We start from the raw sequence: 22462 nt of genomic DNA, 5'->3' as shown, positions 1-22462 counted from the left end.
ATGTCAGCTGGTCCTTTTGTGGCAGGGCTGAAATGCAGTGGAAATGTTTTTTGGGGATTCAGTTAATTTACATGGCAAAGAGGGACTTTGCAATTAATTGCAATTAATCTGATCCCTCTTAATAACATTTTGGAGTATATGCAAATTGCCATTATAGAAAGTGAGGCAGCAGACTTGGTGAAAATTAATTTTTGTGTCATTCTCAACTTTTGGCCACGACTCTATTGGAATAGCCAAAGAACCATTTCAGGTTCTAGATAGTACCTTTTTTTAAGAGAGTAGGAAGGTCCTGTCTTTAGTCCTTCTACTTCTGTGGGCACGCTGCTTCCTCTGCTCCTTCCTGACCCCCATCTGCCCACCTCCACCCCAAACTCTCCCTCAGAACCAACCCATTCGATGTTCCGATACCTCCACCTCTAACCCTCCCCCAGGACCATCCTCACCCTTTTCTGTTTTGATACCTCCACCCCTCCCCCAGAACCATCATCACCCTTGTCTGTTCTGATACCTTCATCCCTAACCCTCCTCCAGAACCATCCTCACCCTTCACTGCTTCGATACCTCCACCCTACTACTAACAGTGATTCCTACCTTCTCTACACTGACCTCCGCCCTGATCTCCCTGCCCTCTCCACTTCCCTGTCTAGCTTGCTGTGCCCAATGTAAAGGCTAGCTCTCAGCCTAGTAGTCTTGTCTGCATGACTAGAGCTGCTGTTCTCCAGGTCAACAATGTTCTGCTCAGTGAGTGAGCTGTTTAGTAGGTAGGGTCTGTATGTACTGTACCCCCCCAGTTGTTTGGTTGGTCCCCCTCTTTCTGGCTGTCTGCCATGGCTCCCTTGACTGGTTCCCTTGCTGCCTTGCCCACTTGGTCTCCTCTTCTCCTTGCTGTTTAGCTATACTAGCTCTCTTGTCCCTCCCCTCCTCCTAGCCTAACCTCACTCACTCACCCCCCCTCTCTCTATCACAGCTAGTGTCTTCTGTCCCCTTTTCTGACTGACTGCATGCCCGCCCCGCACTCACAGGCTGTGCAGCCAGCAGCTAATACAGGGCTCTAACCTGCCTGTCAGAGGAGAAGGTGTATCCTGTGCATCCCGCGTTAGCTATGTCTGTGTTTTCCAGTGACTGTTTCTCATTGGTGCCTCTTATGATGATGAGGATCTCTCCCTGTCTGTCTCTGATTGTGTACACTTTATTCTGGTTATGGGTCCTCTGTTGTCCTTCTTTTCTGTTATGATACTAATGTTACATTTCTTTACTCTTCTCCTGTCTCCTGTTTCTGTCTGCTGTTTCCTCTTGTCCTGCCATCCCTCCTTACACCTCCTCCTCCTCCTGTTCCTCCTCTTCTCCACCTGCAGCCTAGCTCCCAGGTAAGTAGCGAACCTCCATTAGAACCCCCCCCCCCACCACTGGCCCCATCCGTACACCTGAGAGGTGCGACTTCCCCCCTACTATTCTAACTCTGGTGCCTAAACCTGTGAGTCATTTCAGAGATCTCTGAACATACTGTATTAACATGGACTTGTCTTTATCTCATATCTCCTGAATGTTGTTCATTGTTTTTGCATTCAAATTTCCGTGTCAATTACAGTACCTGTATGTCTAAACTGAGTGTATATTAGTACAATCGGAAAGTATTCAGACCCCTTGACTTTTTCCAAAAATGTTTACGTTACGGCCTTGTTCTTAAATGGATAAAATATTTTTCCCCCTCATTAATCTACACACAATACCCCATAATGACAAAGCAAAACATTTTTTTTTAAATGTTTGCAAGTTATCATTTACACATTTCCATAAGTATTCAGATCCTTACTCTAGTACTTTGTTGAAGCACCTCTGGCAGTGATTAACGACTCAATTCTTCTTGGGTATGATGCTACAAGCTTGGCACCTCTGGCAGTGATTAACGACTCAATTCTTCTTGGGTATGATGCTACAAGCTTGGCACACCTGTATTTGGGGAGTTTCTCACAAACTGTTTTGCAGATCCTCTCAAGCTCTCTCAGGTTGGATGGGGAGCGTCACTGCACAGCTATTTTCAGGTCTCTCCAGAGATGTTAGATTGGGTTCAAGTCCAGGCTCTGGCTGGACCACTCAACGACATTCAGAGACTTGTCCCTAAACCATTCCTGCATTGTCTTGGGTATTTACTCAGGGTCGTTGTCCTGTTGGAAGGTGAACCATCGCCCCAGTCTGAGGTCCTGAGCGCTCTCAAGCAGGTTTTTATCAAGGATCTCTCTGTATTTTGCTCTATTTATCTTTCCCTTGATCCTGACTAGTCTCCCAGTCCCTGCCTCTGAAAAACTTCCCCACAACATGCTGCCACCACCATGCTTCACCGTAGGGATGGTGCCAGGTTTCCTCCAGACGTGATGCTTGACATTCAGGCCAAAGATAATCTTGTTTCTCATGGTTTGAGAGTCCTTTAGGTGCCTCTTGGAAAACTGCACGCGGGCTGCAGAGATGGTTATCCTTCTGGAACGTACTCCCATTTCCACAGAGAAATTAGAGCTCTGTCAGAGTGACCATCAGGTTCTTGGTTACCTCCCTGACCAAGGCCCATCTCCCCGGATTGCTCAGTTTGGCCGGGCGACCAGCTCTAGGTAGAGTCTTGGTGGTTCCAAATGTCTTCCATTTAAGAAGGATCTAGGCCACTGTGTTCTTGGGGTCCTTCAATGCTGCAGAAATTGTTTGGTACCCTTCCCCAGATCTGTGCCTTGATACAATCCTGTCTCAGAGCTCTACGGACAATTCCTTTGACCTCATGGCTTGGTTTTTGCTCTGACATGCACTGTCAACTGTGGGACCTTATATAGACAGGTGTGTAACATTCCAAATCATGTCCAATCAATTGAATTTAGCACAAGTGGACTCCAATCAGGTTGTAGAAACATCTCAAGGATGATCAATGGAAACAGGAAGCACCTGAGCTCAATTTCGAGTCTCATAGCAAAGGGTCTGAATACTTATGTAAATAAAGTATTTATGTTTTCTTAAAACCTGTTTTCGCTTTGTCATTTTGGGGTGTTGTGTTTTGATTGATGAGGGGAAAAAAAGGCTGTAATGTACTAAAATGTGGAAAAAGTCAAGGGTGCTGAATAATTTCCAAATGCACTGTATATACACTAAACAAAAATATATAAATTGAACATGCAAGAATTTCCAAATGTTACTGAGTTACAGTTCATATAAGGAAATCAGTCAATTTAAATAAATTCATTAGGCCCTAATCTATGGATTTCACATGACTGGGAATACACATGTGCATCTGTTGGTCACAGATACCTTTAAAAAAGGTAGGTGCGTGGATCAGAAAACCAGTCAGTATCTGGTGTCACAACCATTTGCTTCATACAGCATGACGCATCTCCTTCGCATAGAGTTGATTGGGTTGTTCATTGTGGCCTGTGGAATGTTGTCCCACTCCTCTTCAATGGCTGTACGAAGTTGCTGAATATTGGCGTGAACTGAAACACGCTGTCGTACACGTCGATCCAGAGCATTGCAAACATGCTCAGTGGCTGATGTATCTGGTGAGTATGCAGGCCATGGAAGAACTGAGACATTTTCAGCTTCCAGAATTGTGTACAGATGAATGGCACAACAATGGGCCTCAGGATCTTGTCACAGTATCTCTGTGCATTCAATTGCCATTGATGAAATGCAATTGTGTTCATTGTCTGTAGCTTATGCCTGCCCATAATATAACCCTACTACCACCATAGGGCACTCTGTTCACAATGTTGACATCAGCAAACCGCTCATCCACGTGATGCTGTCTGCCATCTGCCCGGTAAAGTCGAAGCTGGGATTCATCCGTGAAGAGCACACTTCTCCAGCATGCCAGTGGCCATCGATGGTGAGCATTTTGCCCACTGAAGTCGGTTACGACGCAGAACTGCAGTCAGGTCAAGACCCTTGTGAGGACGACGAGCATTACAGATGAGCTTCCCTGAGACGGTTTCTGACAGTTGGTGCAGAAATTCTTCGGTTGTGCAAACCCACAGTTTCATCAGCTGTCCGGGTAGCTGGTCTCAGACGATCCCGCAGGTGAAGAAGTCGGATGTAGAGGTCCGGTGCTGGCGTGGTTGCACGTGGTCTGTGGTTGTGAGGCCGGTTGGATATACTGCAAAATTCTCTGAAATTACATTGGAGGCGGTTTGTGGTAGACAAAGAAACATTTCATTCTCTGGCAACAGCTCTGGTGGCCATTCCTGCAGTCAGCATGCCAATTGCAAGCTCCCTCAAAACTTGAGTCATCTGTGGCATTGTTATATGACAAAATGCACTTTTTAGAGTTGGCTTTTATTGTCCCCAGCACAAGGTGCACCTGTGTAAAGATAATGCTGTTCAATCAATATGCCACACTTGTCTGGAGGATGGATTATCTTGGTGAAGGAGAAATGCTCACCAACAGGGATGTAAATTTATTGTGGACAAAACTTGAGAGAAATATGTTTTTTTGTGCATGTGGAAAATCTTTTATTTCAGCTCATGAAACATGGGAAAAACACTTTACATCTTGTATATAATTTGTTCAGTGTGTGTATATATATATATATATTTGTGTTAATTTTTCTTGTGTTTTGTTGTGTCCATCTGCATGTGTTTTTAATGAGTCTAACAGGCATCATTGTATTACTCACATACAGTTGAAATCGGAAGTTTACATACACCTTAGCCAAATACATTTTAACTCAGTTTTTCACAATTTCTAACATTTAATTCAAGTACAAATTCCCTGTTTTAGGTCAGTTGGGATCACCACTTTATTTTTAGAATGTGAAATGTCAAAATAATTGTTGAGAGAATGATTTATTTCAGCTTTTATTTCTTTCATCACATTCCCAGTGGGTCAGAAGTGTACATACACTCAATTAGTATTTGGTAGCATTGCCTTTAAATTGTTTAACGTGGGTCAAAGGTTTTGAGTAGCCTTCCACAAGCTTCCCACAATAAGTTGGGTGAATTTTGGCCAATTCCTCCTGACAGAGCTGGTGTAACTGAGTCAGGTTTGTAGGCCTCCTTTCTCGCACACACCTTTTCATTTCTTTCCACACATTTGCTATGGGATTGAGATCAGGGCTTTGTGATGGCCACTCCAATACCTTGACTTTGTTGTCCTTAAGCCATTTTTCCATAACTTTGGAAGTATGCTCGGGGTCATTGTCCATTTGGAAGACCCATTTGGAAGTATGCTCGGGGTCATTGTCCATTTGGAAGACCCATTTGCGACCAAGCTTTAACATCCTGATGTCTTGAGATGTTGCCTCCCCCTTTTTCCTCCATCACAATGGTCATTATGGCCAAACAGTTCTATTTTTGTTTCATCAGACCAGGAAACATTTCTCCAAAAAGTATGATCTTTGTCCCCATGTGCAGTTGCAAACCGTAGTCTGGCTTTTTTATGGCGGTTTTGGAGCAGTGGCTTCTTCCTTGCTCAGAGGCCTTTCAGGTTATGTCGATATAGGACTCGTTTTACTGTGGATATAGATACTTTTGTACCTGGTTCCTCCAGCATCTTCACAAGGTCCTTTGCTGTTGTTCTGGGATTGATTTGCACTTTTCGTACCAAAGTACGTTCATTTCTAGGAGACAGAACACTTCTCCTTCCTGAGCAGTATTACGGCTGTGTGGTCCCATGGTGTTTATACATGCGTACTATTGTTTGTACAGAAGAAAGATGTACCTTCAGGCATTTGGAAATTGCTCCCAAGGAAGAACCAGACTTGTGGAGGTCTACAATATTTTTCTGAGGTCTTGGCTGATATCTTTGATTTTCCCATGATGTCAAGCAAAGAGGCACTGAGTTTGAAGGTAGGCCTTGAAATACATCCACAGGTACACCTCCAATTGACTCAAATTATGCCAATTAGCCCATCAGAAGCTTCTAAAGCCATGACATCATTTTCTGGAATTTTCCAAGCTGTTTAATGGCACAGTCAACTTAGTGTATGTAAACTTCTGACCCACTGGAATTGTGATACAGTGAATTATAAGTAAAATAATCTGCCTGTAAACAATTGTTGGAAAAATTACTTGTCATGTATAAAGTAGATGTCCTAACCGACTTGCCAAAACTATAGTTTGTTAATAAGCAGTTTGTGGAGTGGTTGAAAAACAAGTTTTAATTACTCCAACCTAAGTGTATGTAAACCTCCGACTTCAAATGTATATGTGTGCAGGGTTGGGGAGTAATGGATTACAAACAAATATATACTTTAATATGTTACATTATCAGAAAAAATATTATCATCAGACTTCAGATACTTTTGAAAAACTAGATGATTTTTTCTAGGAATGCTTTTTAATTGATAAAGGAAGTTTGCGAGAAAAAAATGACACCTTTCTGTTTACTCACAACATTCAAATCAGCATTGAAAAAAGGCTCACGTTTAAGTTTGTTCCACCTGAGCGAGTCTGACCACTATGATGACACACTAAACTTATTTACTTGATCGCGGTAAAAGAGTAGGAATAGGCGGTTAAAGGCTACAGTCTAAGCAATGTTTTCCAATGGTGCGACTGCTGTCAAAGGCATTCAAGGATAATCTAATTTGAATAAAGGCTTGGAGGTAAGGATGACAGCAGTGGTGTAGTGTCACGATCGTCGTATGGAGTAGACCAAAGCGCAGCGTGGTTAGAATACATACAACTTTTAATAAAGATAGACACTAAACAAACTATACGAAATAACAAACCGAACGTGAATCTATGATACAAAAGTGCAAACACAGGCAACTAGACATAGACAATAACCCACGAAATACCCAAAGCAGATGGCTACCTAAATATGGTTTCCAATCAGAGACAACGATAAACACCTGCCTCTAATTGAGAACCAATCTAGGCAACCATAGACCTACATAAACACCTAGAATGTAAACAACCCCTTAAATCTACAAAAGCCCTAGACTGAAAAAACCCTAGAAAAGACAAAAACACACATACCACCCTCGTCACACCCTGACCTAACCAAAATATATAAAGAAAACAAAGAATACTCAGGTCAGGGCGTGACATGTAGTCTATGGAGATATGGATATCACTTATTATTGACATCTACATAGCGAATTCAAGTGAATCACACTGCTGCTCTCTCATTTAGCTTTATGCACCTTACGGATTGCATTTGTAGTGGGTGGCTGTTCACAAATGTACATGTGTATTTTAACCCAATAGTGGTTGAACTAAAGAAGTTTAAGCTGACTACCAATTATTATTTTTGCAACCAGTGGACAGCCAGTGAAAAATGTGCTCTTGCAACAGCTGCATAGCTGCAGATCCAGGGCCTGCTTAATGCAGTGGCTTACAGGAGCTGAAGCCCCGGGCCCAAGCCCGTAGGGGGCCCTAGAGGCAGAAAAATGTAAATGTGTATATATATATATATATATATATATATATATATATATATTTTTTTTACTGCAACCGCCAACCACAGGAGCCAGCTCTCTATGAGTGTAGATAGCCTGCTGCCGCTCTGCTAATTACATTTACATTACATTTAAGTCATTTAGCAGACGCTCTTATCCAGAGCGACTTACAAATTGGTGCATTCACCTTATGACATCCAGTGGAACAGCCACTTTACAATAGTGCATCTAAATCTTTTAAGGGGGGTGAGAAGGATTACTTTATCCTATCCTAGGTATTCCTTAAAGAGGTGGGGTTTCAGGTGTCTCCGGAAGGTGGTGATTGACTCCGCTGTCCTGGCGTCGTGAGGGAGTTTGTTCCACCATTGGGGGCCAGAGCAGCGAACAGTTTTGACTGGGCTGAGCGGGAACTGTACTTCCTCAGTGGTAGGGAGGCGAGCAGGCCAGAGGTGGATGAACGCAGTGCCCTTGTTTGGGTGTAGGGCCTGATCAGAGCCTGGAGGTACTGAGGTGCCGTTCCCCTCACAGCTCCGTAGGCAAGCACCATGGTCTTGTAGCGGATGCGAGCTTCAACTGGAAGCCAGTGGAGAGAGCGGAGGAGCGGGGTGACGTGAGAGAACTTGGGAAGGTTGAACACCAGACGGGCTGCGGCGTTCTGGATGAGTTGTAGGGGTTTAATGGCACAGGCAGGGAGCCCAGCCAACAGCGAGTTGCAGTAATCCAGACGGGAGATGACAAGTGCCTGGATTAGGACCTGCGCCGCTTCCTGTGTGAGGCAGGGTCGTACTCTGCGGATGTTGTAGAGCATGAACCTACAGGAACGGGCCACCGCCTTGATGTTAGTTGAGAACGACAGGGTGTTGTCCAGGATCACGCCAAGGTTCTTAGCGCTCTGGGAGGAGGACACAATGGAGTTGTCAACCGTGATGGCGAGATCATGGAACGGGCAATCCTTCCCTGGGAGGAAGAGCAGCTCCGTCTTGCCGAGGTTCAGCTTGAGGTGGTGATCCGTCATCCACACTGATATGTCTGCCAGACATGCAGAGATGCGATTCGCCACCTGGTCATCAGAAGGGGGAAAGGAGAAGATGAATTGTGTGTCGTCTGCATAGCAATGATAGGAGAGACCATGTGAGGATATGACAGAGCCAAGTGACTTGGTGTATAGCGAGAATATAGGAGAGGGCCTAGAACAGAGCCCTGGGGGACACCAGTGGTGAGAGCGCGTGGTGAGGAGACAGATTCTCGCCACGCCACCTGGTAGGAGCGACCTCTCAGGTAGGACGCAATCCAAGCGTGGGCCGCGCCGGAGATGCCCAACTCGGAGAGGGTGGAGAGGAGGATCTGATGGTTCACAGTATCGAAGGCAGCCGATAGGTCTAGAAGGATGAGAGCAGAGGAGAGAGAGTTAGCTTTAGCAGTGCGGAGCGCCTCCGTGATACAGAGAAGAGCAGTCTCAGTTGAATGACTAGTCTTGAAACCTGACTGATTTGGATCAAGAAGGTCATTCTGAGAGAGATAGCGGGAGAGCTGGCCAAGGACGGCACGTTCAAGAGTTTTGGAGAGAAAAGAAAGAAGGGATACTGGTCTGTCGTTGTTGACATCGGAGGGATCGAGTGTAGGTTTTTTCAGAAGGGGTGCAACTCTCGCTCTCTTGAAGACGGAAGGGACGTAGCCAGCGGTCAGGGATGAGTTGATGAGCGAGGTGAGGTAAGGGAGAAGGTCTCCGGAAATGGTCTGGAGAAGAGAGGAGGGGATAGGGTCAAGCGGGCAGGTTGTTGGGCGGCCGGCCGTCACAAGACGCGAGATTTCATCTGGAGAGAGAGGGGAGAAAGAGGTCAGAGCACAGGGTAGGGCAGTGTGAGCAGAACCAGCGGTGTCGTTTGACTTAGCAAACGAGGATCGGATGTCGTCGACCTTCTTTTCAAAATGGCTAATCATCAGATGTGGGGAGGAGAGAAGTTAGGGGGCCCTGCCTTGGTTGGGTAACTGATTCAGGGATAATTACATGCAATTCTACACATTTTGCCTCAACTTATGCCATGTAAATGATATCTGAGTGAGAGTGACTAACAAAATCAATGGTTGGCCCCTGGGTACGTACCCTGTGTGCCCAGTCGGTAGTCAGCTATGATTAATACAAGTTTAGATAATTGGCTTGACTAACTTACAAATCTAATAATTGTTAGCTGATATGGCTAGTTGAGTGACAGTCATTGATTGACATAACAAGTGAAAAACTGCTGATGCACAAACACATTTCTAAATTGCACCTTGTGTATTCTACTATTCTTACTCTGAACAGTAAGCTGAGACCCCATCTCCTAAAATGTTTCATAGTATATACTGTATTTACAGATTTCTAAGTCATATTCTTGAAGATCAAAGGATATTAAATCAATTGGAATGACTGTAAATCTGACACTTTTTACAGTGTAGCCTAATCGTATCTGTTGTAAAAAGCAATCGGTTAGAAGAAGCCTACGTAACCAACCCATAAAGTAAAATCCAACGTCCATTAATAGCCAGCTATGTAAATTATAATATTGATTTATCCTGCAATAGATTTCATTCAATTGGTCAAATATATTTTTGTCTTCTTCTAATGTCTATTGTAGGCATTAGAGGACTGAAAGTTACATTACTGATTACAATTTTGGACAGGTAACTAGTAACTGTAACAGATTACATTTAGAAAGTAACCTACCCAACCCTGTATGTGTGGTATGTGAGTTCTGTGTGTGTATATTTACTTATAAAGTACAGTAGACAAAGTATTAGTAATGCCTTAGTAATGCCTCAAGGGGACGTATGAACCATTGATACCAGTTGTTCCGCTAGTGGTGTGGTAAGACGGTGACTAGTATGATAGAGGGTTGAACTCTGACATAATCTGTGGTTCTCCATACAGGCAGACCAAGGAGCAGGTTACTAAGAAGGGGGGTCCCAACCTCAAACTGGGCCCCCAGGGGGAAAAGAAGCCTGGTCAGACAATGGGGGACCCTCGAAAAGACAACACCATGGACCTTGGTCAGCATCTGAAGGTCTGTTTATAAAGTGTGTGAGTGTACGTGTGAGACATAGAAAATACAGTATGTCTGTAATTCCTGTGTGTGTGTCAGTTGGAGGAGATGATGAACACCCTAGAGAGAACTAGACAGGAGCTGGATGCCACCAAGCAGCGCCTCTCGTCTACCCAGCAGTCCCTGCAGGAGAGGGACGGTCACCTGACCAACATGAGACAGGAGCGCAGGAAACAGCTGGAGGAGATCCTGGAGATGAAGTAAGTCATGGGATGTCGTACATCAGCAGAGCAATGAAACATGTTCATATTCTGTTTAACAATGGAAATCAAAAGAACTGCAGTGAAATTATTCAAATAGGTCAAGGATATAAAGAAAAACTGGCTTGGTCGTGTGAATGCTCAAACGCCATGTCAATACTTTTTTGTTTCACGTAAATAGTGAGAAATGGTAAATTATGTTATCTTCATATGTGGGAAAGATGCATGTTTTGTCTCAGCTGTGCCGACTGGTATCTTTTTCGCTTGTTTGTCTATAGACAACAGGCCCTGCTGGCAGCCATCAGTGAGAAGGATGCTAACATCGCTCTGCTAGAGCTGTCTGCCTCTGGGAAGAAGAAGACCCAGGAAGAGGTTCTGGCTCTGAAGAGAGAGAAGGACAGATTGATGCACCAGCTAAAACAGCAGGTCAGGACTGGTGACACAACTCAGGTAGACATTTTATTCAACCTTTACTCAGGGTCCATTCCATTTCAATTAAGTCAATTTTGTTGGTAAACTGAAATGGCAATTCCATTTCTTTCTCATTGAAAAGTATTTAGAAATATCTAATTGGAATTGGAATTTCAGTTTACTTCCTGAATTGACTGAATTTGAATGGAATTGACTCCAACCCTGCCTTTATTTACACAGGTTTGTCTCATTGAGATCCAAAAAGTATATTTTGCAGGAAGGACCTGCTCACAATAGCAGCAGTTGTTCCGTTATAAGCTTATTTCTGCTACTCAGTTGCTATTCTCTCTTTGCTAACTCAATCAACTCCTTCCATTCATAATGACTAACTCAGTGTTTGGGTCTCTCGTGTTAAATTGTAGAACTTACATGTTTGTGTTTTGTTCCACAGACACAGAGCAGGATGAAGCTGATGGCAGACAGCTATGAAGATGACCACTACCACCCCCATCCTCCCTTACATTCCCTACCCCAGCAACCCCACCTGGGTCTCCAGCCTCAGTCCCCCCAGCCCCAATACCAGCACCCGCCACATCCCCAGCAGCAGCAAGCCCCGTACCCCCATGCCCCGCACCCCCAGCCCCCACCCCAACAACACCCTCACCCCCAGCAGCCTCAACAGCAGTACGCCCCTCATCCCCAACAGCACCCACAGGGGCACCCCCAACAGCCCCAACACCAACCACGGCCCCAGCACCCTCTGCAAGTCCAGCAGCCACACCCACAACAACAACAACACCCCCACCCAGGACAGCATCCTCACGGGCCTCCGCCACAGCAGCAGCACCCCCACCCCCAACAGCACCCACAGCCACACCTTCACGGCCCCCTGCAGCAAGCCCCCCACCCCCATCACCCACACCCCCAACACCCTCAGCAGCATCCCCATCACCCCATACCCCATGCCCCGCAACAGCAAGGCGGCCACCCCCGCCACCCGCCCCCACACCACCGTGGAGGACCAGGGCCTGCCAGAGGACCCCCCCATGCCGGCCACCGCCCCTCCCACGACCAGGTCACATGTCTCCCTTTCTTGTGTTTACAATCAGGGGATGGATTTATAAAGCATCTCAGACCAGCAGTGCTGATCTAGGATCAGGTCCCCCCTGTCCATATAATCATATGATCTAAAAGGCAAAACTGATATGTTTTATGATTATGGGCCCAGAACATTGATTGTAAGGCTTTAACTCTTTGTAGCTACTAAAGCACATAATTGACTTTTTCCAAACCACATTCTCTTATTTACTCAGAATAAATTGCATTGCTATTATGTTTTTGCAATTACAGATGTTAAAAAAAAAACATTAAAAACATTACCCCCTTTTCTCCTCAATTTCATGGTATCCAATTGTTAGTAGTTACTATCTTGTCTCATTGCTACAACTCCCGTATGGGCTCGGGAGAGACGAAGGTCGAAAGCCATGCGTCCTCCGAAACACGCAACCAAGCTGCACTGCTTCTTAACACAGCGCGCATCCTACCCGAAAGCCAGCCGCACCAATGTGTTGGAGGAAACACTGTGCACCTGGCGACCTGGTTAGCGTGCACTGCACCCGGCCCGCCACAGGAGTCGCTAGTGTGGGATGAGACAAGGATATCCCTACCGACCAAACCCTCCCTAACCCGGACAACACGAGAGGCCAATTGTGCATCGCCCCACGGACCTCCCGGTCGCGGCCGGCTGCAACAGAGCCTGGGTGCGAAACAAGAGTCTCTGGTGGCACAGCTAGCACTGCGATGCAGTGCCCTAGACCACTGCGCCACCCAGGAGGCATTACAGATGTTTTTGCGAACACTATTAGACAAAAAGCAGGCTGTCCCTCTGTTTCCTATCCTTGTTGTGGTGTGGTGGTCTAATGGCTAGACTGTTGCATTGTGCATTTAAATCTATGTTTAGATGAACTCTAAGGCTGTGTCTGAAGTGGTACCCTATTCCCTATAGTGCATTACTGTTGACCAGGGCCCTATGACCGCTCTACTGTAGGGCCTTCCTGGTGTGAGGTCAAAATAGACCCAATGTTTATTCTCAGCTTTGTTCAACATTCATGCCTGGATCAAGTTGACCACTGTTAACCCATTCAACCAATACTGTCTGTAAATATTACAGAGTGGGCCTGGGATGCAATGCAGATTGGATTGAAAAGCAAAAACCAGACTTACAATGCCTTTATGCCTTTGCTCTTCTCTATATTAATCCTATATACAGTGTAACATTATCATGACTCTTAATATAGTGCTTTCAATCATTTCTCTCCTGCATATTTACCTACTCATGACATGCTGTCATATAATAACCTTTGACCTATGCTAACTCTTGATAACCCTTTCTTCACTTCCTGCTAACCTTTTCTGCCGGCCTATAACACTCTAACCAATAGGATGACGAGGAGGGCATTTGGGCATAATCGTGCCAACGATGACAACCAAAGCTCTGATGTTGTTCTGAGGGGTGAGATGTTTTGAAACACTGCTTTTTCATACCTTTTCGCTTTCACTTCCTGTTTTCTCTTCAGTTCTGTTCCAAATCTCTGTGTGCTGTGGATTTATTTGTTTAGCTGACTGACTCCCTCCCTCCCTCCCTCCCTCCCTCCCTCCCTCCCTCGCTCCCTCGCTCCCTCGCTCCCTCGCTCCCTCCCTCCCTCCTCGCTCCTCGCTCCTCGCTCCTCGCTCCCTCCTCGCTCCCCCTCCCAAACCTGCCTGCCTGCTCCCTCCCAAACCTGCCTGCCTGCCTCCCCACATCTCTCTCTCTCTCTCTCTCTCTCTCTCTCTGGATCCTAGATGATTCAGTCACTATTGGAGGAGCACAGCCATGCCATGATGCTGAAACACATTGACTACCTGACAAAACATTTTTTACCACCTCACAATCCACACTTCAAAATGGGGCCTTTATTTTTACTGAGGATGAGGAAGATGATGAAGAAGAGGAGGGATGAAGCAGGTGGGAAGGCCAGACGAGGAGACTGATGGTTGAGCAGGTAAAACGTATTTCTAGATTCAGTAACACTTGATTTGGAGGGTCCCCTTTAGTGGTAACTTTTGGAAAGAATCCCCTAGGTTTCCAGAAATCCCGGTTGGAAGATTCCTGGATATCCTGATTATTCCCTCCTAATTCCAGGAATATTCCAACTGGGATATCAGGAAAATCTGGGAATGTTGGGAAAGATACCTGAATCTTGCAATCCTTGTCCCCTTATTGAAGGTCTGTACAGCACTTTGAGATATCAGCTGATGTAAGAAGGACTATAGATATAGATAACAGGTCTATATATATATTGATTGATAGATATAGAATAAAGCAATGTGAATTATTGTTTAGTGTTCATTCGACAATCACTGTAAATGGACAGGAACGACTCTCGTGTTAATTACACCATTATGTGTATTTTTACAGATGACTGAGGAGCCATCATGTGAAGAGCACTCTACAGACATTGGAGAAACTGGCCAGATCTTTGAGAGTGACTCTGTGGAGGATGAGTAGCCCTACACAGACACAGAGGTGCTTTCTGTGACGTTAGACTGGGTTGGACAGATTGGGTCCCCCTCAGACAGACAGACAGATGAGCTGTCTGGTCTCATCTCCGTGGTCCTGCTCACACAGCCAAACTCAACTCAACCAGCCACTCTGGCCCAGTTGTCTAGCTGCTCAGCTCACCTGTTGCCCCCCCATTCTCACCAACCTGCGCCTAATTGGTTCACTCTCCTATCTCCACCTTGCTTACCTGAGGTGCCCTGTTTACCTGATTTGCCCCGCCCTGTTCATCCCCGGCTGGCTCTGAATGGCTCCCCTGCCTGTCAGTCTCCTCCCTACTTACTGACAGTCTTCACAGTGCTTATTTGACTCATATGTCGTTTTTTTTGTAGTTTTCTCTTTTTTCCAGAGATAGCCTGTCTCTTCCCACATATTTTATGAAGTGCCATACAGTTACAGCTTTAGTTTACTTTTAAATTGTTGTGCTACTTATTTTTTATCTTGTAATTACCTTTTGTTGAGTGTGTTTCATCTGCAGTACTTGACTATGGCTATGAGTGTTTTGTGTTAAGTGCATCAGAACAAGGAAGAGGAACCAATAGGCAGCCACTAGAGCTATTATCTGACCAATAGGCAGCCGCTATAGCTCTCATCGGACCAATAGGCAGCCACTACAGCGCTTATCCGACCAATGGGCAGCCACTACAGCTCTTATCTGACCAATGGGCAGCCACTACAGCTCTTATCTGACCAATGGGCACCCATTAAAGCTCTTATCAGACCAATAGGCACCAACTATAGCTCTTATCTGACCAATGGGCAGCCACTGGCCTTGCCTGTAGTACTGAAGGTTTACTTGTGCCGTTTAATGTGCAGTCTGGCATGGCCTTATGGGTAGGGCCCTGTACCAGGGGTTTTGCTGGTCCTTTGGGCTTGGGGCTTACAACTGTGTATCTATCCTGTTACCTCAGTTGATGTCACAGTTAAAACTCCAATCTATGCAGATGTCAGAACTAATAATGCAGCTTTTATTCAGTCATGAGTCAAGGGCACCAATCAAAAATTAGATGTCTTAAACCAGTACCAATCAGAATTGTATTTTCAGAACATACACCAATCAGATTACATGACGGTTTGTTTCTCAGCATCATATGCACCTATGCACCTTCTCCTCCCCTGTTTCAGGGATACTTCTAATGGTGCTTTTAGATCACTGGTGCTCACAACATGATGTTCAACCAGAGACACAGCCAACAGACACAGCCATTGGATGTTGTGCAATCATGTCACTAAATAGGGATGTTGATCCCATAACCTGGCTTGCTTATGAACTGTAGAAGACTGTATTGTACGTAGGATCAGCTGAAGAGATTTTATATGTGTAATGGCATCCATCCACCCAGGTGTATGAGACTTCCTGCCATACCTTTATAGCCCTCTCTCCAGCTCATCGTCTCCCTACTCCCTCCTCTTCTTCATGACCTCTTTTCTCATCCTCTCTTCTTCTCTTTCAGCAGTCATAGTCTAACCCAAACCCAAGCCTAGTGCCTCGTTTATGTTGTTCTCAACAAGGTGGCCTAGTGACTCGTTTATGTTGTTCTCAACAAGGTGGCCTCGTTCATATTATATACATATAATAGTTATATATAGAGAAAGAGATCTAAAGTCTACATGTCTATGTGGTCAGAATATTGTGCCAGGAAAAAAAGAATGAGGATAAAAATACATGTTTTTTTTTTTGTTCAAACTGGCCTAAGGATTTCTTTTTTTCTTCACGTATTTAGTGTGTGGAGTAACGTTTGACTTTCCTCTGTTTTGTACATTACAAGAAAAAAAAGAGCACTCAACATTCCCTGTATGAAAACAGACTGGCTCTCACTAAGGAAAGTCTAGCCTTGAGACACAGTCCAAAGGCAAGAAGACTATTTCATTCTCATTTAGAAGAGCTCTAACATTCCTGCTACAGCGTGAGAAATATTTTTTGAGACACACACACACAATCACTATAGTATCAGTGAGATTACTTCTTAAACTTGCACTTGGCAGTGAGGACTATCACTACCATTGTTAAAGTGGAGGGTTGGAGTGACTCTGTCATTACAGATGCGTTATCCAGTCTCAGTGTTGTGTGTTTGTTTGTTGTCAATGTCACTGTCCCAGTGTATCAAGATGTGGTGATAAACATGACAGTTGAGTGTGTAGAGAACAACAAAAACCCATCTATTGGCAAAACCCTCCCCCTCCACCACTGCCACCACTAACCCCCCTCCACCACTGCCACCACCAACCCCCTCCATCACTACCACCACTAACCCCGTCCATCACTGCCACCACTAACCCCCTCCACCACTGCCACCACCAACCCCCTCCATCACTACCACCACTAACCCCCGTCCATCACTGCCACCACCAACCCCCCTCCATCACTACCACCACTAACCCCCCTCCACCACTGCCACCACTAACCCCCTCCATCACTACCACCACTAACCCCGTCCATCACTACCACCACTAACCCCCTCCATCACTACTACCACTAACCCCCTCCACCACTGCCACCACTAACCCCCTCCACCACTGCCACCACCAACCCCCTCCATCACTACCACCACTAACCCCGTCCATCACTGCCACCACTAACCCCCTCCACCACTGCCACCACCAACCCCCTCCATCACTACCACCACTAACCCCCGTCCATCACTGCCACCACCAACCCCTCCATCACTACCACCACTAACCCCCTCCACCACTGCCACCACTAACCCCCTCCATCACTACCACCACTAACCCCGTCCATCACTACCACCACTAACCCCCTCCATCACTACTACCACTAACCCCGTCCATCACTACCACAACTACCACCCCCATCACTACCACCACTAACCCCCTCCACCACTACCACCACTAACCCCCTCATCACTACCACCACTAACCCCCTCATCACTACTACCACAAACTCCCCTCATCACTACTACCACTACCCCCTCCATCACTACCACCACCACCCCCTCCATCACTACCAACACTAACCCCTCCATCACTACCACCACTAACCCCCCTCCACCACTGCCACCACTAACCCCCCTCCATCACTACCACCACTAACCCCCCTCCACCACTGCCACCACCAACCCCCCTCCATCACTACCACCACTAACCCCCCTCCATCACTACTACCACTAACCCCGTCCATCACTACCACAACTAACCCCCATCACTACCACCACTAACCCCCTCCACCACTACCACCACTAACCCCTCATCACTACCACCACTAACCCCCCTCATCACTACTACCACAAACTCCCCTCATCACTACTACCACTACCCCCCTCCATCACTACCACCACCAACCCCCTCCATCACTACCACCACTAACCCCCTCCATCACTAATACCACTAACCTCCCTCCATCACTATGACCACTAACCCCCTCCATCACTACCACCACTAACCCCCTCCATCACTACTACCACTAACCCCCAACCATCACTAATACCACTAACCCCCTCCATCACTACCACCACTAACCCCCCTCCAGCACTACTACCACTAACCCCCAACCATCACTAATACCACTAACCCCCAACCATCACTAATACCACTAACCCCCCTCCATCACTACCACCAATAACCCCCTCCATCACTACTACCACTAACCCCCCTCCATCACTACTACCACTAACCCCCCTCCATCACTCCCACCACTAACCCCCCTCCATCACTACCACCACTAACCCCCCTCCATCACTACTACCACTAACCCCCCTCCATCACTACTACCACTAACCCCCCTCCATCACTACTACCACTAACCCCCCTCCATCACTACTACCACTAACCCCCCTCCATCACTACCACCACTAACCCCCCTCCATCACTACCACTACTAACCCCCCTCCATCACTACCACAACTAACCCCCATCACTACCACCACTAACCCCCTCCACTACTGCCACCACTAACCCCCTCCACTAACTGCCACCACTAACCCCCCTCCATCACTACTACCACTAACCCCGTCCATCACTACCACCACTAACCCCCCTCCATCACTACTACCACTAACCCCCGTCCATCACTACCACAACTAACCCCCCTCCATCACTACTACCACTAACCCCCCTCCATGGTGTGTGTGTCCTCGTCCTCCAACGGGTACCATACAAAAAGTGATCCACTTACCAAAGTCACCTTTGTATCCATTTGTCTGTCAGCTTCAACATTCAGACAGGACATGAATCTCACAACTCATCCTCTCATTGCCCAAGAATGACAAGTTCCGATGAAATCAAATTGAAAGAAAGACGTTGTGTGGTGTTGTGTTTGTGTTTACAATGTCAGAGATTGGTATAAATGGAAAAGCACATGGACAGAGGAGTTAAAAACCTCTCACTTTTACCATCAGGCTTTGTTGAAGATGGAAATGTTAAGACAATATGTGGAAATATTCAAAAAATTCAAATGAATGGCACCTTTGATATTGCTGGATTCTACATTAGCATTGAAACATGACCAGCGGTCAGGAAGTCCAGTAATAGAGTCTAAATGAATGGAATGACAGTAAAGCAGTTATGCTATGTATTCAATGAGTAGTTAGCTGAAATTCATTACAGTTGTGTTTATTTTTCACTTTGATGGCAAACTTTCTGTGTTGCTATCATTCACTCCCAGTCATTCCGAATGCGGAAGCAGGTCCCTTGTTGAGTATTGGTGCAAAGAGTTATGGGATATTAGAATCTTCTTGTCTTAACCTGGATATTTTGAACGTAGCCATCAGGGGGAACGGATTCAGAATCCCCCATGTTCAGGTTCTTTACTACTGAATAGATAAAGTATGGGTTCTCCTACCATGATAAGTGACTGTACAGCACTTGGTAAATACAACATGGTAGAAAACGTTGAACACTTCATTTGTGCCCATGCATGCAGATGTTTCCATGATGTGCCAACAGAGTGATAGTCTGGAGATCATTTCCTGTCTTCTATGCAGAGATCTTAATGTGCAGTCATCAGTGGCCTATCGGTTAACATACTCCAGGGTTGTGTTCATTAGGGCATGCAATGTTTTAAAAGGCTTTGCAATGCAAAATTAAGAATGAGTGTTTCTTATTCGGGTGGCAGGTAGCAACCGAAAGGTTGCAAGATTGAATCCCCAAGCTGACGAGATAAAAATCTGTCGTTCTGCCCCTGAACAAGGCAGTAAACCCACTGTTCGTAGGCCATCATTGAAAATAAGATTTTTTTCTTAACTGACTTGCCTAGTTAAACAAATGTAAACAAAAGAAGAATGAAATTGGACAAGTCCAGGTAGTCCTTCCCTGTTTCACTAGATTTTTCTTCCGTTTGGTGGCTAATGAACATGACCCAGGAGTTAAAGACAGCAGACTTCACCAATAGCGATCAAGAGAGTAAAAGGCCTTCTGATTTGAAAAGGAGTACGAGAAGCCTAATACAGGCAGACAGATTCACCTTCTTTGTCTTGTACAAGTGGCATTTGATTTATGGTATGATGTTGAAAATGCAAACCATTGGATCAAACAAAACACTGTGACCAATGCCTGAAACATTTTTGTTGTCTTTTGTGTTTTTACTTTTGTAGATTTAAAGCTGGAATCCTTAATGGTGAAACTGCCAGGTCTGTTTGGGATTTTACAACAACAAAGAAGTTACTGCAACACTGTTTGTTTCTCTCTGACATCATTGCACGCGGGATAGAACAGCAGCATATCAACCTTTGTTTTTTACCCTAACGCGTGACGCTCCCCACCTCTTCTTTGTTAACAAAACAAAAACAATAATGGTAGTGGAGCTGTTTTCCCATATTGTGGATTCCATCTTTAAGTTAGACTTTTTTTCAGTTCGTCTTATTGAATATGTCATTTTGGGACTTACTATGTGTATAAGTAAATGTTTTCTGTACAGTAAGGATTTAGGAACAAGTTAAATGTGTATCCGGCATGTTGAATGATTACTTGTGTGAACCTGGGCTTATTTCCCATGGTGCTCCAGTCATCATACATGAAGTGCATCTGCATGGTGACGGTGTGATGTTGTGTTTGAGAGTGGTGTGTCTCCTCACTTGTCCTTTCCACCTAGTAGGGAGCCTGTGCAGTGTTATGAAAGAGGAAGCATGTTTTTGGGGTGTTGCGGGAGTACATCTATGAGAAAGAATGTGTGTGTGTGTGTGTGTTTGTGTGTGTGTATGTGTATGTGTGAGAGAAATTATGAAGTGTGTGTGTGAGAGAGAGAAATTATAAAGTGTCTGTATGTGTGTATGTGTGTGAGGGTTTGTACAGTGCCTTGCGAAAGTATTCGGCCCCCTTGAACTTTGCGACCTTTTGCCACACTTCAGGCTTCAAACATAAAGATATAAAACTGTATTTTTTTGTGAATAATCAACAACAAGTGGGACACAATCATGAAGTGGAACGACATTTATTGGATATTTAAAACTTTTTTAACAAATCAAAAACTGAAAATTGGGCGTGCGAAAATTATTCAGCCCCTTTACTTTCAGTGCAGCAAACTCTCTCCAGAAATTCAGTGAGGATCTCTGAATGATCCAATGTTGACCTAAATGACTAATGATGATAAATACAATCCACCTGTGTGTAATCAAGTCTCCGTATAAATGCACCTGCACTGTGATAGTCTCAGAGGTCCGTTAAAAGCGCAGAGAGCATCATGAAGAACAAGGAACACACCAGGCAGGTCCGAGATACTGTTGTGAAGAAGTTTAAAGCCGGATTTGGATACAAAAAGATTTCCCAAGCTTTAAACATCCCAAGGAGCACCGTGCAAGCGATAATATTGAAATGGAAGGAGTATCAGACCACTGCAAATCTACCAAGACCTGGCCGTCCCTCTAAACTTTCAGCTCATACAAGGAGAAGACTGATCAGAGATGCAGCCAAGAGGCTCATGATCACTCTGGATGAACTGCAGAGATCTACAGCTGAGGTGACTCTGTCCATAGGACAACAATCAGTCGTATATTGCACAAATCTGGCCTTTATGGAAGAGTGGCAAGAAGATATCCATAAAAAGTGTTGTTTAAAGTTTGCCAAAAGCCACCTGGGAGACACACCAAACATGTGGAAGAAGGTGCTCTGGTCAGATGAAACCAAAATTGAACTTTTTTGGCAACAATGCAAAATGTTATGTTTGGCGTAAAAGCAACACCCTGAACACACCATCCCCACTGTCAAACATGGTGGTGGCAGCATCATGGTTTGGGCCTGCTTTTCTTCAGCAGGGACAGGGAAGATGGCTAAAATTGATGGGAAGATGGATGGAGCCAAATACAGGACCATTCTGGAAGAAAACCTGATGGAGTCTGCAAAAGACCTGAGACTGGGACTGAGATTTGTCTTCCAACAAGACAATGATCCAAAACATAAAGCAAAATCTACAATGGAATGGTTCAAAAATAAACATATCCAGGTGTTAGAATGGCCAAGTCAAAGTCCAGATCTGAATCCAATCGAGAATCTGTGGAAAGAACTGAAAACTGCTGTTCACAAATGCTCTCCATCCAACCTCACTGAGCTTGAGCTGTTTTGCAAGGAGGAATGGGGAAAAAATGTCTGTTGCTCGATGTGCAAAACTGATAGAGACATACCCCAAGCGACTTACAGCTGTAATCGCAGCAAAAGGTGAAAAAGTTTTTGATTTGTTAAAAAAGTTTGAAATATCCAATAAATGTCGTTCCACTTCATGATTGTGTCTCACTTGTTGTTGATTCTTCACAAAAAATACAGTTTTATATCTTTATGTTTGAAGCCTGAAATGTGGCAAAAGGTCGCAAAGTTCAAGGGGGCCGAATACTTTCGCAAGGCACTGTACGT

At 45.2% G+C, this 22462-nt stretch overlaps 1 protein-coding gene across 4 annotated transcripts in view; it reads left to right on the top strand.

The window, feature by feature from the left end:
- Positions 1–16891, top strand: part of erc2 (ELKS/RAB6-interacting/CAST family member 2) — a 119490-nt gene extending 102599 nt beyond the window's left edge. For 2 of the 4 annotated variants that reach the window (XM_052473827.1, XM_052473825.1), the window contains 4 exons: positions 10285–10417; positions 10496–10656; positions 10935–11106; positions 11519–12463. In XM_052473827.1, coding sequence (XP_052329787.1) covers positions 10285–10417; positions 10496–10656; positions 10935–11106; positions 11519–12220 — 1168 coding nt within the window. In that variant the 3' untranslated portion in view covers positions 12221–12463. Of the gene's footprint in view, positions 1–10284; positions 10418–10495; positions 10657–10934; positions 11107–11518; positions 12464–13508; positions 13580–13908; positions 14109–14524 lie in introns of those variants that run through there. The other 2 variants (XM_052473828.1, XM_052473826.1) reach the window with 2 other exon arrangements.
- The last annotated feature ends 5571 nt before the right edge of the window (positions 16892–22462 follow it).

Source organism: Oncorhynchus keta, chromosome 21 (assembly GCF_023373465.1).
Source record: "Oncorhynchus keta strain PuntledgeMale-10-30-2019 chromosome 21, Oket_V2, whole genome shotgun sequence".
In the NCBI taxonomy this organism is placed as follows: domain Eukaryota; kingdom Metazoa; phylum Chordata; class Actinopteri; order Salmoniformes; family Salmonidae; genus Oncorhynchus; species Oncorhynchus keta.
Note: the sequence above shows the minus strand (reverse complement) of the source record. Positions and strands in the feature narration are given on the sequence as shown.